Below are 18,509 nucleotides of genomic sequence, written 5' to 3' on the forward strand. Positions count from 1 at the left end.
GGAGATTGAATGAGATTTAGTTTGTAGTCTTGAAAATGACCATCTTGGGGCTACATTTTGGACTCCTCCCTTAGTAAGTAGTACTGTCTGTATTCATTAACACCAAATCCCTATTAAGACCAGATGCTTACCCTTTCTGCCTAGGACCTCATCTTCTCTCTCCATCCCAGTCATTTTTTTTTCCATGAGAGCAATATACATCTGTGTATCGGCAGCAAGTATCAAAGCAAGTAGAAAGAGCTTTCGTGATGTGTATGATCTTGTATCATATAATAAGTTTGAATATAATCTAGATTTTTGCTAAAGATTATTTCTCTCTCTCTTCTGGAGATAAATATTCATAGTAAGTCCATTTCTAAGAAAACTGTCTGTCTCTGGAAAACTCAAAACTGGGTTCCTTCATAGATTGTTCCTTCCACTTATTACACACATCTGCAACACTGCTTCCTCTGCGAGGGCTCTTTCTCTGATTTCCAGCACTCTCTGGCCTTCCTCCATTTTAGAGTCCTTCTCTCCATCTGATGGACAGTAGGCATGAGTTCTTTCTGTGTCTCTTCCATCTTCCCTTTCTTTTTACCTCTTTGATTTTGCTGATCCAAATGAACTTATAAATTGCTATTAACCCTAGGTCTTTGTATCTCCTCATGAGGACGGTGTTTTATGACAACTAATGGTTTGGATCGACTGATTCCAGAGTCCAGCAATTGGTCTATGTTAAGATCCAGTGCTGCCTTCTGTCTACTCTGTAGAGGCTGAACCTAACCTCTTGAGGAACAGGATCCGTACTCTCTAAAGACTCTCTTCTTTTTCTCCTCCTCTCGCTTTTCCTCTTACCCCCCAAACATTACTATGTGAGTTTGTTAGAAAATCTCCCAAGCCTGGTATCACAAGAGTGAGCAGACTTTCCACAGCCTGTTCTTCCCATCCCCACTTCAAGTGTTTTGCATATGGTATTTAGGAGGATTATTAAACAAAAATGAAATAGATTAAGAAATGAGCATAAAAGAATCAATTCTCTGGAACTGTGGTTGCATAATGGAAATCGACTACCATGAATGAACCCTTGTACTGAAGTTATGAACAGCAGAGCTAATGCACTGCCATGAGTTCATCTTTATTATTGCATTACACCTGAATCAATTGATAAAATAGCCTTTTTTTTTTTTTAAGCAAGGGATGGCACTTAATTGAATAAAAGTCAATGTAATTATATTAGCAGAGGCCAACAGTACTGCTGACAGCGGAAAAGGGACACTGTTGAACAGAGTGCCAGAGCTGGTCTACACATTTCTGCACATCGTTTGGTTGACAGATATTGAGGGCTGGTACATCATCTAATTAGATTACAGATTTCTGTTGCTGTAAGTGAGAAATGAAGAGAAACATCTCTTCCTGGTAACATATCAGTAGAGATGTGTAATTTCACAAGTCATCTTAGGAAAGAAGTGTCCATCTGGGTGATCCGTGTGTCCTCTTGTCAATGTTAATTTATTCTTCCTTATTCAGTGTGTCTGGATGTGACTGCTGTGTGTCTGGCTGCTGTTTTCTCAGCAGTGAATCTAGGAAGTGGTAACTGCAGATGTGTGAGAAGCAACGGAGTTCTAGATTACAGTCGTCATAAAATGTGTGCTTGTGAAATTAAAGTGGGGAGGGTGTTAAAAATAATAAACAGAGGGGTAGGCTTTTGCGGGCTACTTATGGTTGGCAGTTTGTTTTATCAATAGAGTCATAAGACGCAGTGTAACTCTGTTTCCACATTCCTATAGTAAGTGTGGGGGCGTCACACCCGCATGTCAGGGTGGAGACCGCACAGTAGGTGTTTCCTGCACTCTGCTTAGCAACTGCACTTGGAGTCATCTGTCATCTGACACCCAGGACACGGGGAGCAACAGTGTCAGAGCAGGGACCCTGGGGACAGCTTCTGTTTATCACTCGCATACTCCCCGCCCCTCCCCACCCCGCATGCATCTGTGTGGAACTCATTTATGGATGATAATGATGCTGTGAATTTAGTTTATCTTAATTCGATTCATGATTTTTGGATTATACAGCTGATCTGAAAATCATCAAGACAGCATATGAGATGATCGCTTAATGACAGAAAATGATTTTGTGATCAGAACATTTTAAATCCCTATTTTATTGTTTAAGTTTTTTTTTAAACCAGATGTCTAGAATGTGAATTTGTTTTCTCTCTCTCTCTCTCTCTCTCTTTCTCTCTCTCTGTCTCTCATTCTTGCTTTCTTTTGTGATCGATTTAGCAAAAGATTAGAAAGCTGATCTTATTATCACAAGGTAAGCTCAGCCTTCCTAAGTGCAGTGTGGAGAGGGCTGCTCCCCTCTACCCCTTAACACCCAGAGTGCTATATATTGTCTTGTGTGGAAAGGTGGAGAAGTCTTTTCCTGCCTTTCTTGTCTCTGAGGCACATACCTCTCAACCATCTCTTAAGAAATTTGCCATGCTTGTCACCAAATGGAGTGACTCATTTTGGTCTTGCATATGTTTTAATTATAATCAGGAGGTCTGTTGAATGTTATACTGGCCATTCTAGGTCATTTCTATTATCACAGTTACTTCTTCAAGATGTAGAGCTTCTGCCATTATCAAGAAGCTTTTATGTATCTGTGTATTTATTTATTGGTTTATTTTTTGGAAGGGTAGCCTCCAATTTAGGTGCTTGTTCAAATATGTGAGCCTTTGCAGGTGGAGAGAGGTATATGCCCAAGGGCACTTTAAAAATAAATGGGGGATGTAAATACAAAGGCATTGTTTTCAGATAGATAATAACATATCAGGCTTTGTAAATCATGGCATCCCTATGGATGCTGGGAGACAAATCCTATCTTTGTTTATTTTGTTTGTTTTTACACAAGCAAAGCACTTAGTAGAGTAAAAGTTTTGCTTGTCCAAGAAGTACAGATTCCAGTTGTTAAAATAGGGGGACCATATATTGTGCTTGATTTGGGGGGTATTTATTGTGTGTATCCTTTTCTTTTTAGTCCTTTTGGTTTTTTTCTGTTGTTTAGTATGATTTTTTTAAAGGGTGGTTGGGTTTTGTTTTTAAAAAACAATTTCTATTATTCAGGCTTTGTTTGAAAGGATTACATTTTAAAGGTTGAATTACTTGATGAAAGCATTTTCAACAGTAAAATGCAACAGCTTCTGAAAATGAAGCACAGTTTACTAGTAGATTAGTTGAGATCCCAAATTATTCTGAGGAAAGGGATGTATGATAGAGTCTGCAACCCTATTTCAAAATTCTGATCTATAAAACTGAATTTTTTCCTTCCTAAAACATGAAATATAGACAGGTGAGGGGGAAGATGTCATTATGTTTTAAAGTTAAACTGAAATTATCTAGACCATTTACTTTTTTAAAAAATTGATCTTTTTTATACCTCTAAATGAAGTACCGTAGGCAAAAGAGGCTTGGTTTTGGTTTTTGGTTTTTTGGTTTTTTTCAGGTGTAAATTCAAATTACTCAGTTTAGATAAGCAGCATGTTTCCATTCTTTTGCCCTATTTAATATATGTTCTGAAATCTCTGCTGTGAGATTCTCTGCCGCTGGTGCTGCTACCCAGGAAAGCTAAGAGTATCATTGAGAGAAAGGTGCATGGGTTTGCATTCATCCTACCATCGAGGAATTGTACTCTTTGAAAAATTACGTTAATGAAAGGCTCCCCTTATTGCACTCCCCCCCCCACCACATATTCCCAAATCCTGAGAATATAGGGAAATGTTTGCTTTTATAATGGTGTAATTAGCAATGAATGTGCTTATTTGATGCCTGGTGGAAGCTGAATCAATTTTAAAATGTTCTTCTTCTTCTCACCCCTCCCCACTCCCTGTACACCTCCCCCCCACCTTGTTTTCCTAGACACAGCGCCAACATAAACCTGCATCGCAAACTGTTGACCAAAGAACTCGATGACATAGGCCTGGACTCAGCGCAGCCCTCCCTTAGCAAGGACCTCCGGGATGAATTTTTGATGAAGATCTATGGTGCCCAGCACCCTTTGGGGCTTGATGTCAGGGAAGACGCCTCCTCTCCCGCAGGGACTGAAGACTCCCACCTGAATGGGTACGGGAGAGGCATGGCAGAGGATTACATGGTCCTTGACCTGAGCACCACCTCCAGCCTGCAGTCCAGCAGCAGCATCCATTCCTCCCGAGAATCCGACGCGGGCAGCGACGAGGGGATTCTTCTCGACGACATCGACGGGGCGAGTGACAGTGGGGAGTCTGCACACAAGGCTGAGGTCCCTGCCCTCCCCGGCAGTTTAGGGGCCGAAGTTCCAGGATCTCTGATGTTCAACAGCTTGTCCGGGAGCAATGGTGGGATCATGTGCAACATTTGCCACAAAATGTACAGCAACAAGGGGACTTTGAGAGTGCACTACAAAACTGTGCATTTGCGAGAAATGCACAAGTGCAAAGTCCCCGGTTGCAATATGATGTTTTCCTCTGTGCGAAGCCGAAACCGGCACAGTCAGAACCCTAATCTCCACAAAAACATTCCCTTCACTTCAGTAGATTAGGCTCAGAATGGACACTACAGATGCCAGCTCTCACCAGATGGCCTACATATTTGAACTGCCATAGTCAGTGTGTGCTTGTGTACTTGGGTTTGTGTGTATGTGTGCGTGTGTGTGTGTACACATGTACGCCTCTGTGTCTACATACACACACACGCATCTTTTCTTTAGATATAAAAAGATGAACACTAGGTGCTTTTGAAATTATTTTCTTTTTCCTTTATAGTTTTGGGAAAGGGGTGGGAGTGAAAACAGAGTACCCTTAAAACACACATACACACACACACACAAAGTGTGCAACTAGCCCAAATTCTGAAAGAATAAGAATTCTCGGTCCTCTCCAGAGGGACAGTTTGTTATACCCATGACTGTTGCCTGCAAAGAAATAAATAAAAGGGGAAAAAAAAGAAAAAAGAAACAAAAAAGGAACTTCTTACAGTTGTCTTTTGTGAACTTTAAGGTTTTGAGAGAATCTTCAATTAAAGCATGGCAGATTCACCTGTAAATATTTAGCCTTGAGAGGCCAATGATGTAAAGCAATTGTATTGATGGTTGTTTAACTCTTTTGTTTAATTTTTACAGTTAAATCCAGCTGTTAGATATGCAGGAGAAAAATAGTTTGCTGGCTAGCTCTATTCATTTATGTTAGCATTAATGCACATTTTTTTTTTAAAAGAAAAACCATGATCTTGTTTTTACTACCTGCTAGATATAGTGATAAAGAGGTGCTGGCATGCTTTACAGCACAGATCTGATTTTTTAAAATGTCCTGTACTAGTACATAAATCCAGTCATGCACTTTTTTTCATACACTACAAGGGGATGTGTAATATCCATGCTTCTTTTTTTATCCTTAAACTATTGCCATACTTCAAGTAAGTGTCTTTTAAAAAAAATTCACTTGTATAAAAATGGTCTGGTCAGTATAGGGCACAAATGCCAAACAAAAGTATTAGTGTTAACACAAAACTGCCAACTTTGCACAAGTTTCCAGAAAAGAAAATACAATTAGTCACTCAACATAACCACAGGCCAATTTGTCGGCCACCAGAAAACCGCTTTAAAAAAAGAACACTTGGTGATTCTTTCAAGTGCCGAATGTTATTAGAATCAACATTGCATCCTTCTTGCTTATATGTTAAGTTACATAAAAGGAAAACAAAATTATGTGGTGTGAAACAGCCAAGGCATTTGCTCTTCAGAGGCAGGATAATATTTCAGGATACAAAAGCCCAAATTACTCACTATGGAACAAAGCTGAAAATAGTAAAAGTGTTGAACACTCATTTCCAAGGACCTAACCCTTCTCCTTTAAAAAGAAAGAAGTAAGTCTGCACTGGGTTGGTCTGTTGTATGGCTGTCTAATTTTTTGCAAGTTAGGCAGTCGTCCTATGATTCAGGCCCGTTTGATAGACAAAATCAAAAGACATTTCACAGCGGCAGTTACTCAGAAGCTTTGAAAACATGTGCTGAACTTGAATTGAGCAACACTCCTTTCTGAAAAGCCAGACGAAGGAAGGGGGGTTTAAAATAGGATCTCTCACTGTTGAGTGTTTTGTGTTTCCCCACATGATTTGTCAGAGAGAAATGAAAGCAAGCCTGAAACCCAGCAATTGAGAGTGAGAAAGAGGGGGAGACAATTCTCCAAACCTTTTTTGTTTTGTTTTGTTTTGTTTCCGATGTTTACACATGTTGCCTGAGCTGGTTAACCACATGGGCAGCCCTCAGCTACCACAACATACTGACTAAATGATGATATTTACTCAAGTTCAGTCTGCAGCCAAAACCATTAGGACGTGCATTGCAGACTGTGTTTTGTTGTCTTTTTTTTTTTTTTTTTTTAAGTGGAGGGGGGAAAGACAGATAAACAAGGAATATTTTGTCTAACAGTACACAATAATTTAAAGAGAATGTATTTCTTTTCTGCATTTAATGGCCTCAAACATTTCTCTCATCGGTCTCAAGGTTAGAAATACCCCCTTTGTTTGAACTTTGCATGTTGTTTCCATTTTTCATGTTTTGTAATTATTTTTTCTATGTTCACATCAGCATTCACTTCCGTTAAATTTGCCAAAGGAAACTGTTAATATGTTTCTGTTGTTGTTATTATTCCTGTAGGATTTATTGTACCTCACAGTATTTATTGTTTCCAAAAATAAGCATCATTAGTTGAGGATTCAGTATTTTTATTTGTAAAAATTTCAGAAACAATAGATTCTTCAAGATAAGCTAGACTTGTCTAGAAGCTTCATCTTTTCATCTCCTTCAGAGGATACTATGGGGTTCGTTTAATTCGTTTGTTCTCCAGTGAGGAAAGACCAAAAGTATTCGCAGTACAAAAAAAACCATATCAAACACTATGTCTGTTAAATGACAAATGTTTACGGTAAAAAGCTGAGGAATTAGTAATAACCATTTTTGTTTTCTTGTACCTTTGAATTTCCCAAAGTCTTAATTGCTTTATTTTGGTGTTGTGTTAAATTGAATAGACAGAGATGTTTTCCTTTGTTTTATACCATATAAGACTATGTACAGTATGTTTGTGAAAAATTGAACTAGAATAATGAAAGTTTGTTTGCAAACATTTTCGTCCTCTTAGCATTCTCTGTGTTGCGCTGTTGCCCCACTACCAAATGATTTGAGTCAAAAGGGTGGAAAAAATATTTTTTAGTATCCCAAGAAGAGATTAGGGAGACACTAGCTTTTGGATTGTGAAAGACTGAATTACACCTAGTTTTATGAAAATTAACACATTTTTATTTCAGTGATATTTAAAAGTTATACTCTTGGCTGAGCTATTAGAACTCATCTTGTACAGAATCAATGTTTAGTCTGTTTAATTTAATGTCAACTAAAAGGTCAAATAGCCCTCGTGAGTGAATTACATAGCTGTCAGCAGGTCACATCAGCAAATGAACTGGGCTTAGAACAAATGTTTGTTGCTTGCCACAACCTGGGCTAATGTGAATAGCCAGTTAGAACAGCCCGGAAGTAATGAGATTCTCCAAGTAGAATTCCCCTTGCTCTTGTGAATGTGTTCGCCTGAGATTTGTCAGAGAAACGGCCATGAGTCCTGGACAACTGGCTCTTGTTTTGAAGTGTCTCCCCTATTTGCTACTGCTTTTGTGCCTCAAGTGCCCAAATGTTATGGTGGCCTTCTAAATGGGTGAAAAACACTTTCTAGTATAAAGCCTACTTGCTTAAAAAGTGACCGGGGGAGTGGATGGAAGCAAAGTGGCACCTGGACTTAACATGTAACATTATGGATTGCACAGGGCTTCCCGTCCCAGAGTGTTGCTTGTTCTTGGGTGTGTGCCTGAGCACAATGTTTTGACTTAACTGTACATCTAGTTAGGACAGTGATCCCAAGGCTTACTTGCAAACGGGAAGGCAAAAGAGATCAGCATTTTAATCACTGGGCCCTTCGTCTTTGTCCGTTTTCTACTCGTTTGTTTTTTCGTAGGAGTTTTCTATGGTGAAACGGTTTCTCTCGAGCTGCATCCATTCTGTGCTGGCTGAAAAGGAAGGGCGATGCAGATTTTCATGCAAGCAGCTTTCCCCCATTTGATTGATTTAACCACGGTTTTGTCACAGGTAGAAAATGAGGCAGTATTATTAATGTGCATGTTCACTAGCTGATGTCGAAACTTACTGTTTTGATCATTTTAAACTATGTTTTTGTACATATCAGAGAGGCTGAGTCTGCTTTAGGGAACGCCTGCACGCTGCGGAGGCGACGCAAAGAGCAAGAGGAGGGGTAGATGATGCGTAATTTGGTTTTTAAAATGGGATTAAGAAGCTGGACCCTCTTTGTTCTGCTATTAATTGTATGGAGATAAGTCAGTGCAATGTAATGCTTCTCAGGATCCTAGTCTAGCTGTCCAGTGCAGCCTGAGACCTTTTAAAGGTTTGAAGGTATTAATGCTTTCTTTCTCAACGTGAATAACATCTTTTTTGAAAATGTGTTTAGCACAATGGTGCCACTGTCCTTGTAGTGTGATTTCTTTGGTCATGAATTTCCAGGCCCTTCTAGTAAGAGGAGAAAGACACTTCCTTGGTTAACAGCCCTGTTACTGTATACATTGCTCTTAAAACAAAAACAAACTAACAAAAAACCAACCAAACAAACAAAAACTTGGAATATACCAAGAATAGGCTGCGATTCCAGAGGCCTTCTCCCCATTTTACTCAGGAGAAACCAAGTACTAGATTCCCACCAAATAAAAGTGACCTTTTGGACCCCTTCCTAGGTACACACCCCAGATGTGTACCAAGCAAATGAGAATGGAGGCCATTGGCAATTAAAACATAAGCCGGGAACCAGCTTGGGGTGGACATGCTGCTAACTGCTAACAGTTGACCTGAGCAGTCCTAACTTGTACTCGGTCTGTTAACGTTGGATTTGATTGACTAACAGAGTAAATAAAACTCAGCTGTAATAAGACACACCACATCTGCTATCAAAGAAAACAACCAGAAGAAATTTTCTTTTATTCCCCTTACATACTCCTTAACTTCTAAACAATTACAATAAATTTTATTCATTAAAAACTCAGAATATTTAAGTTAGAGGATCTCACTTCTCCCTCCCATGCTTTGTCTTTTAATGGGTATGGCCTAAGGGTGGTAAGGAGGGCGATAAAAGGCAGGTGCCAAAAAGACTGGAGGGAATGAGTTTTTCCAAAAGCAGAGTAAGGGGTACCAAGTAGAGGATTGGTACCTGCCCTGGTTTGGGGTAGCGAGAAAGGAAAATGGTGAATGAACCCGAAGTGTTTGTGCAAAAGAAAGGTCTGGTACACTTGTGCCTAGCAGTGGTGAGAGCATATGATGCACCGTCCCACAGAGCTCCCTATGACCAGGTGCACCACGGCACCCCAGTCTGAGTAACAGGGGAAAGCAAAGACAGCTGCATGGAAATACCGGTTCCTTATGGGTCAGAATAGCCAACAAGGGCACTGTGGGGGCGTTTTCTTTGCTTTTGGTTTTGTTTTGTGGGTGGGAAGTGATGGTGGAGTCCCTAAGGGAAGCAAAGAGATGTGGTGGGTCACCTAGGTTCTAGAAAAGGCTGGTGGTCAAACTGGGCTCTTAAATGTATTTTTTGCATCATGACTTTTGCATGGCCCTATAGCCATGATTGTAATGCCACTTGGCTAAAGCCTTCTTGTCCAAAATGGGAGCTCATTTACCTCCCTGTGAAGCATTAAAGTAACTCTTCTGTTTTCATGTTTTCCTGCAAAGCGAAAGCATGTGGCAGTCTTCCTCGTGTTAGAATTAAGATCATATCTGATGTGTCTCGGACTCATTTCCCTGCTCCCTGTAGTTGGAGAGTTGCTCCCCATAAATGGTAACTTGGAATTAGTGTTTATAAATCCAGCTGTAATACCAATGGGTGAATTAGTCTACAATCACTCCAGCCCAAACACCCACCCTTCCCTGTATCCTTCCGTCATCCCCCTTCTTTCCACATCTTGCCCAAGATGATGCTTGCGGTCATGCGGCAATAACTGGACATCAGATACTGTCTTTTGGCATCTGCTGAAAACTCCAAATGCCTAATGATGGGGTTTTTTAAAAATGAGCATTTTTTACAAGTACTCTGAATTGGATCAGCATTATCATTCATTATAATGCTAGATATATTTTTGAAACAACATCCTATAGTTGTTATAAAACTACCCTTATTCTTTTCTAAAGTGTTATTGTAAATTCATTTGACCTTTACTGCAAAAAAAAAAAAAAAAACTTTTTTATATAGAGTATCAAGACAAGGCTCAGTTTGTAACAAATAGTGGACCATTACAAAAGAGGAAAGGAAAAAGCTGGGGCTGAGCAGTGAGAAGCTTCAGTTCAATTTCACCTCATATCTTTCTAATAACTTACTTGTCACTTTATTACCTTCCAGTAATGTGAATGCTGCTGACAAGACTGTCACACTAACAGCAGACAACACCCTCTCCGCCTCAGTCCCAGCTCTCCTGGCTACTTATTGCCCTGGCCCTGAAGGGACACAAACTAATAGTGTGCTTTCCAGTTCAGCACTTGGCCATCAAATATAAAAGGATGCGTAATTGCCTGTTTATCCCTTGTGGGGGGGAAATGGAGTACAAGGGCTCGGCTTTCCCACTGAGTTCCCTGATGTACACACACATTCACAACTCTCCCTCTCTGTCTTTCTCCTTCCCTCTCCGTCTCTCCCTCTCTCCCTCCCCTCTTCCTCTTCCTTCTTGCTTCTCTCCCTCTCCTCCCAACACACAAGTGCGCACCCACGCGCGCGCACACACACACACACCTACTAAGCTACTTTGGTAAGCCCGAGGCTGCCTCTCCGAATCCCTCTCCAGCTATTAAATGGACAGTAACAAGATGACTCCTTAAAGGGTCAGTAGAGAGACCCTGTGACAGCATTCTTTGCGTCTTTAGAAACTAAGTATTGCAATTCCATGCTCACTCATTTTAGGAGTACTGGATGTGGCCCCCAGAATTGGAACAAAATGTCCCACAAGTCAGTGGCATAATGAGATCACCCCACATTCTGGAAGGAAAGCATTATAGTATTTTCCTTTCCCTTTGCAAAGTGCATATGTTGGAGACAAGTTGGTTGTGCATGGTGGTAAAGAGCTGTTTTCGCTTTGATCTAAATGCACACAGGTACCTTGAAATGAACACCTCTGCATCCACAGTGTAAGTGACAGCTTCACTGTCGTTTTGTGAAACTGCACTGACAATCCCAAAAAAGCGGGGGGTGGGAGAGGTGATGGGGCTTCTTACTTGAATCACCAAAATAGGAACTAATCTAAATGTAAGAGGTAAATTCTCCACTTGGGGAGGATTTTGAGAACTACAAGTAGAGCGCGCTTTACAGAGAAAAGTGACGAGGAGGAAGACATGAAAATGCTGCGTTCCGAAATACCTTGAGCCCAAACCACCTGTAAGTAGTGGCTGCTGCTCTTGTATAGTGGACTGTTTTGAACTGCTAAACGGTGGTTGGAAAGTGGCTAGTTAGTGACTGAGTGAAGCCCAAGATCGATCTGTAGGTCCTCACGGAACCAGGGGACTCCATGCCTCCTCCCCGCCCTCTGGCAGCGGGTCTGACAGAAGTTGTTGACCCCCGCTGTGAGCAGTCACATGGCAAATACATTTGTCAACCGAATGAGATGTGTGCAGGTGTCATCTTTGATGTGTACTTTTGGAGGGAGAAAAGCAGGAGACTGAGAGATAGAAAGCTTAACAGGTTTTTGTTGACAACTTTGTGCAAAATAATTTCATTAGCCAGTCTGAGGACTGGGGAGAGAAGCACTTTGAGCAAGGATTCTTGGGGTCAGAGAAAAAGCAGTTGGCTTCATGTTGTTTTAGTTCCTCCAGTATGTATATATTACAATCATTTATCAAACATCTTAATAGAATCTTAAATGAATTAAAAACTCAATTGCCAAAATTGCACAGGATCTGCTAACTAATATTAGCTTTCCTCCTTGAATTAACAGGGATGCTTGAGGACCTTTCCAATTTTTTTTTAATGCTTTTTTTCCTTAAGTTTCATTTAAAAAGGAAAAGAATCTTTGAAAGGAAGGAAGAGCAGAAAAAGGTATTTTAACAAAAAATGGAGAGAAGTAGATAGTATAAAAATATATTTCTTGAAGAGAGAGAGTATCTAAGTGCTATACCAAGACTTTATAAGGCTTCTGTTGCCAAATGTGATGTTGAAGTAATGCACAAAGAAGACGGCGAATCAATCCATTATTAACCGGCCCTGCCCACTTCCGCTGCGGGACCCGAGGACTGAGAGGGGACTCTAGGGAGCCCCTGGATATGTGGGAAAGCCCCTCTCACCTGGCCCGGCAAGTGTTTTCCAAAAGAGGGGGAGAAAACCCCAGGCCTCTTGGTAGTCCCAGTGCAAGGTGAGCTGACCCAGCGGGGTCTCAGTGGGAGCCCAGCAGCCTGCCTTTTCCACGCTGGGAGACGAGGGTTCCCCCGCCCCGCCTGAGAATCAGTGCGGTAGCGGAGAAGCATTGATTCAAGAGGTATAATGCGCTGAGTTAATAGGTTCACTTGAGATGTATAAACCAAGGTTGATTGTTTATTTTTTTTTCATCTAGTACTCAATTTGGAGCGTTTTTGCATGTCTCTGTACAGAGTAATCCATTCCTTTCATTGCCTATCTTAATCTCCCCTGACTTTTCCATTATCTTTCCACTCCCGCCCTTTGCTCTCCTTCCGATCTCACCGACCCCCTTAAAAAAAATCTTTTCTGGAGCAAGAAGGTAGAACACTCCCTCCCTCATCCCGATTTTGATCACTTTGGAAACATGTGTGTGTTCTACCCTGTCCAGGGTTTACATAACATGAATTAAGTGAATGAGATGTTCTAGTATTATGTATTAACCTGATATGACTATCTAAGATTTATAATATATGGTGCACTCGCTTTCCCATGCAAACTTTGGTTCAGCTGCCCTGCAGAGAAATGTTACCATTTTCCTAACAGTGCCAGTAAAAAAAAAAAAAAGAAAAAAGTGCAGGAGAGTTTAACTGTAGATACACGGAGATCAGAGAGTCAAGGAAGCTCAAGGAACAGGGGGAGACGTTGGTCTGAGGCCAGCTGGGCCCTTCCTCTAAGCTGGAGGCAGGTTGAGGCTCTGGGAAGGAAAGCTCTCTGTTCTCCCCTGCAGATGAAGGGCTAGTCCTTCAAGAACTAGCAAGATCCCTCACACAGTTGGGAGAACACATTAACATTCTACTTTACCCCAAGCCCACCAGTGTGTCTCCATAACAAAAACATTTGGCTTGACCTGCATATTTGACAGCAAAAGTGGCCAAAGGGAATCGAAATATCTTGAGGAAAAGGAATTTTCACCAAGATAGGTCCTCTCCCTGCCCCAGAGTTTGGGGGTCATTGCTTTCCTCGTTTACGTTATTCTCATCTGCATCGAAATAGTCTCTTCTGCTAAAGCCTGTCACAGAGCCAAAGTCTGTGCTCCACAAGGCAGCTGCACCAAGGGATAGGGATGGCTCGCACCCCCCGATGTAATACTCGTGACGTCGGTAGTTTCAGAAATACTGTATGTACCTTGAATGAGGGTTTTTTTCTGTTTTGTTTTGTTTTGCTTTGTTTTGATTAGTAGTCTGAGGGAATGAAAAGTTTTTTATTTGCTGTTTCCTTTGTTGTATTTTCTGTACTATAACTGTCTACCGTATGTCTTTTGCATAAAATGCATAAGGGTTTGGGGATGTAAATGGAATTTTATTCATATTTTGTCCAAATACCTCTTGTAATTTGTATCAGAATTCTTGTACAATTTTTATATTAAAGATTTATCAGTCACTAACCTCTTCTTACCTTCTTGATTTGAAGAAACCTCAGCAAACTCCAATAGACCTTTACAAAATACACTTAGTAACACTTCAGCTCACATGGTAATTCAGGCTATTGAAGCACACTTGTTGTATAACTCAGAGTCAATCTCCGGTTTGGACTGAATCCTGGTATTATTGAATACTCTTCTTAGGAAGATCAAACCCGTCTCTTGCTCAGATGGCGAAGCTGACTCAGAGCTATGAAGATTCTAGCCAGTCCTGACAGAGCCCAGCAAACATTGCCCAGTCTTCCTCGCTGAAGCCATCCCTGGAGGGATGAATTTTCTGTGTCTCCCCAGAATTCCTGTTCCCCCAAAGCCCTTTGCCCAGGCTCTTTTTAGGAAAGAAAGACCAAAGGGAGAACTTAGGTATCTTCGCCACTTAGCTTTCTATAAATACGCTGTTTTCCCTCCCCCGCCCTTTGAAATTCGTGGACTGCAGCCAACAGGATGATGACTATATATTTTTTTTTTCAGACTAAATGCTTGTGTTTCAGTTTATAGTCCCTGGGCAGTGGTTTTCTGCAGATTGTGCTTGTTATAATCTAGAAATAAAACTAGCAGAAGGACCAATGTCCTAATCAGTGACATTTCTTCCTCCTGTCATCCTGCTTGAGGGACAACAGGAAGAAGCCCATCGAAGGTGCTTTCAACTTAGCGTCATTAACTACCACCCCACCTCTTACGCTCTTCTTTGCTAAAAATGTGGCTAACCCAGTCTACCGTTCCTTGGAGTCTCCTTTCCAAGCTGGCATTTTTCTGTTCTCCTTCCCTAGCACTAGACTTGCCCCTCTCTCTGACTTGTTCCACCCACTCCACCAAGTTCGTTTGGCCCATCACCAGGGACATGAACTACCCCAACTCTACAGCACCCTTGGCCCTGGGCCTCCAGCCAGCAAGAGGCCGGTCAGGCTGTTCTCAGGCCCACAGCGAGGAACCACCCGCCAGCCTCAGACACTGCCGACTGAGGGGCCCTCCCAAGGCAGTGGGATGCCAGCCACCGAGCCTTGATGGGGGTCTCCCTCCTCGATTTCCCCTGAGCATCCCTGGGTGGGTTGGGGGGGGCAGGGTAAGGGCAAAAAAGCGCTAGGTTAAACAACTTTGGAGAAGTCAACCTCCATTGACGCATGTGGTTATTAAATGTCACGGATGTATTAACGCGCTCCTGCAGGGAATCCAAGCGTAATTAGGATCTTTTCATCTGTCACAACACGTCTGTAATTGGCAAGAATTCTCCTTCTTCTTAAGAAAAAAAAAAAAAGTTGTTTTAAACGTTCCTAAATGGTGGAAATCATTCTGTTTAGCAAGGAGGCACCCATGAAGACAGTTCTTGGCACCAAGCTCATCAAAACTGCCTGGGTCACGGCCAGGGGCTGTCCCGAGCCCCCGGAAGGCTGGCCGTCTGCTGGTTTGCCCCGTGTCAGTTGACAATATGACAGTAGATGAAGTGCTACGAATTTAATAAAGCTGCTCTGAGGACAGGGCCGATCTATCAGTGAAGACCAGAGAGGACCGCCTCGGTGGGGGCTGGGGAGGCGCGGCGGCAATATTGAACCGCCCGAAGTAATACTGGGGGGAAAAAATCTATCGACCCCCAGCGAGGCGCAGTTATTTTTAGTCACCTGACTCTCGGGCACCCAATCATTACCCATATTCATCAGAGACGTATAATGAACAGAGGTATTGATTAACACGGCTGGCTGGAGAGATTTCCCAACAGTGCCCGTTCACACTGATAGGTCTCCAATGGGAATACAGGCCACGAGGCCCTGGAACATAACTTATCGTGTTCTAGGTCCTTCCATTGATTTTATTTGGGGGGCAGGGGGAGGGAGGAACAGCCTTGCACACAGTGGTGCTCCCCTGACCTTTCTCTGAAACCTTCCTTGGTGGGGGAGGTAAAAAAAAAAAAAAAAAAAAAAAAAAAAAAAAAAGGAAGAGGAAGAAAACCAACTCACTTCCAGAGTCCACAAGGACACAGCCCAGCTCTGTTTTCCGCCTCTGCCCAGGCTGGCTCTGGCTCCCCTTCCTCCCCTTTGATTGCCGGGCGCGTGCGTTCCCCTGATTTACAGACGGGCGCTCGGAGCTGGGCCCCGCCAGTCCGAGCTTAGAGCCATCAGGCATACGAAGCCTCTCCTCCCCTAAAGATCAACATATGGCTTCGGGAAATTATCGTGTTCGGCTAATTGCACCAAGTTGGCATGGTCGGAACATAATGAGTCCCGGTTTCAGCATGCTGACCCCAAACCCAGTGATGCCAGCGCATCGTAACTTTCCAAGCATTTTGCCTCATGGCAGGAATCCTCATTGAGCTGCTGTTCGCAAAAGGCATTTGGTTCGATTCCTAGCGTGCGCCCTGGTCCCGCGCTGCGGAAGCGTTCCAATCCTACGAGAGGGGAGCAAGCGTCCTTCCAGAGCGCTCGCCGCGACCCACGTGCCCTAACCTTCGGAAGCCACGTGCTGCCTGATGGATAGCATGCCGCTTAAAATGCTGATATAGAACTAGAAACCATTAAACCCGGGGGAGGGGGGGGTGGTGTACAAAGTAAAGGACTAAGACAAGGACAACTGTAAAAAATAAAGCTCGAATGCATCATCAGGAACCAGAAATTCAGGAAGTGCAACAGTCTGTCCTCTGCACTGAGTATCAGCAACACTTGACTTGCAGATTAATGAAATGCTATAGGAATCCCCAGTAACCCTTAACCACCGAGCCCGGGGGAAGTTTCTCCTCGGCTCCAGTCTCTTCTTATCTGAGCCCAGGTTTTTGATGACGTTGAATTTCATTTGCCTCGGATTATCCTCATCAACCTGCCTTATTGTGACTTACCTTGGCCAGCAGACCTTTTCCTCCCGAGGGGTAGCATCTCCTTCAACTTTCTTGCTTATATGCATCACCTTCAGCCTTTTCTTTGCCCTTTTTCCTTTTTCCTTGAACTTTCAGTTCAATTTCTGTTTTCTTGGCTGATACCGTTTAAAAAAGCCAAAACACACACAAAAAAAACCAAGTTCCATATCTTGGAATCCTCTGGGGTTAGACTGGACCTTGACTTCTTTCCAAATGTAAGAGCTTATGAGGAAAACAAAAATATCAGAGTCTTCAATAATTTTGAATCCAAAGTTCTGCATATTGTGTAGGAACTTCACATCTTTGGAATGCTCCAGAAAATGGGCATAAGCAATTGAAGCTGGAGGTTATCAGGGGTTTTGGGTATGTGCTACGTAAGGTGACTTTAAATGATCAGGCCACTTCCAGGTTTTTAGAGACATTCATTTTTACAAATATAAGCCCTATTAACAATTCAAAGCACTCTCATAATTCCCCATATTTGTTCTTTCTCATGATCTCAATTTCCATTTTTCTTGCTTTTTTTTTTTTCCTCCTCTTAAGTGGAGAATTTCCTTCCAAAGTTTTGCAAAGTCATTTGCAGACTGAAAACAAGACACTTATTTGATTATTTTCAGATGTCGCCTCAGTTGGTCTTTAGCAGAAAGTAATCCCACAAGATGTTATGCTTTCTGCTTTTTGTTCTTTCAGAAACCACAAATCTGTGTGTTTGAAAAATATGACTCTCTCCAAAGCCCCAAGCCTCACCGACAGAGCTCACATGTGAGGCTGGTTCATGCTCGCAAGCAAACTTGTTTTTTCAAGGATTCAACAGAGTCCACTCACCTTGCATAGATCTGTGAGCCTAAGTAGATAGGAGGGAAAGCCAGGACACGGGTGGGACTCAGGAGCTGTGTTCCCATGTGGGAACTGTGCTGTAAACACCTTAAAGATGGGTTGTTTCTCTAGCTTGCAGCTTCTGGTACTTAGTAGGTGATCAGCGCCCATTAGCAGAATAGGTAGAGAAAGGCATTGCAGGGGCAATGGGGGCGGGGAAGGTTGGGGGATGGAGACTTTTATTAAATACCGAAGTCATAGCCAGCCTTACTATTAGGCGAGGGAGGCGCCCATCACACACCAGGATAGAATGCATGGATCAGCTATTTGCAGGCTCTGAAAAGCGAAGAGTCTAACAGAAGCTTGGAGAAGGAAGACCAGGATTCAAATGGCCTTACTTTGTCATTTCTCTCCCTTGAGTGTGCCTTGGCTGGCCTGAATTCATCAAAATCCAAAACCCATGAGTGGCACCAAGGCTGGACAAAGGGAGCTCCAGAAGCCCTGTAGTCAAAAAGTGGAGAAGATAACAACAAATGGTCAAAGGATAGGAGACATTGCCTGTTTTTTTCCTGCCTCTAACGCCTTCCTCAAAGCCAGGCAATTGTGACGAGCAGCAGCGGCCATGGGAACCTGCAGGAACAGAAACTCCGCACCCTGGTAACTGCTGCTGTTTCAAGGGTGGAGAAACCCCTTTTACTTCCACCCACCTCCCACCTTTTGGTCCTGGAGGCAAGCAGAGTCCCTGCCGAGCACCGGCTTTCTGGGCCAAAGACTGAAAAGGCAAGGTTGGAAAGCTCCAGAAAGATAACGGAGAGAAAAAGTATCTGAAATAGTAAAGGCTGAAAACTTGCTCAATTTGGCAAAAAGACACAAACCTACAGATTCAAAAGGCTCATTAAATCCAAACGTCATCCTGTCAAAGAAATGAACACCCAGACACAGTATAATCAAATTAC

The 18,509-nt window shown here is 42.4% G+C and overlaps 1 protein-coding gene across 4 annotated transcripts in view; it reads left to right on the top strand.

Annotated features, from left to right (window-relative positions):
- The window catches only part of BNC2 (basonuclin zinc finger protein 2), a 431,315-nt gene extending 417,453 nt beyond the window's left edge, over window positions 1–13,862 (top strand). For all 4 annotated transcript variants that reach the window (XM_059411598.1, XM_059411599.1, XM_059411600.1 and 1 more), the window contains one exon: window positions 3,879–13,862. In XM_059411598.1, coding sequence (XP_059267581.1) covers window positions 3,879–4,539 — 661 coding nt within the window. In that variant the 3' untranslated portion in view covers window positions 4,540–13,862. The remainder of the gene's footprint in view (window positions 1–3,878) is intronic.
- Window positions 13,863–18,509: the final 4,647 nt, after the last annotated feature.

Source organism: Mustela nigripes, chromosome 9 (genome assembly GCF_022355385.1).
Source record: "Mustela nigripes isolate SB6536 chromosome 9, MUSNIG.SB6536, whole genome shotgun sequence".
Classification (NCBI taxonomy): Eukaryota; Metazoa; Chordata; class Mammalia; order Carnivora; family Mustelidae; genus Mustela; species Mustela nigripes.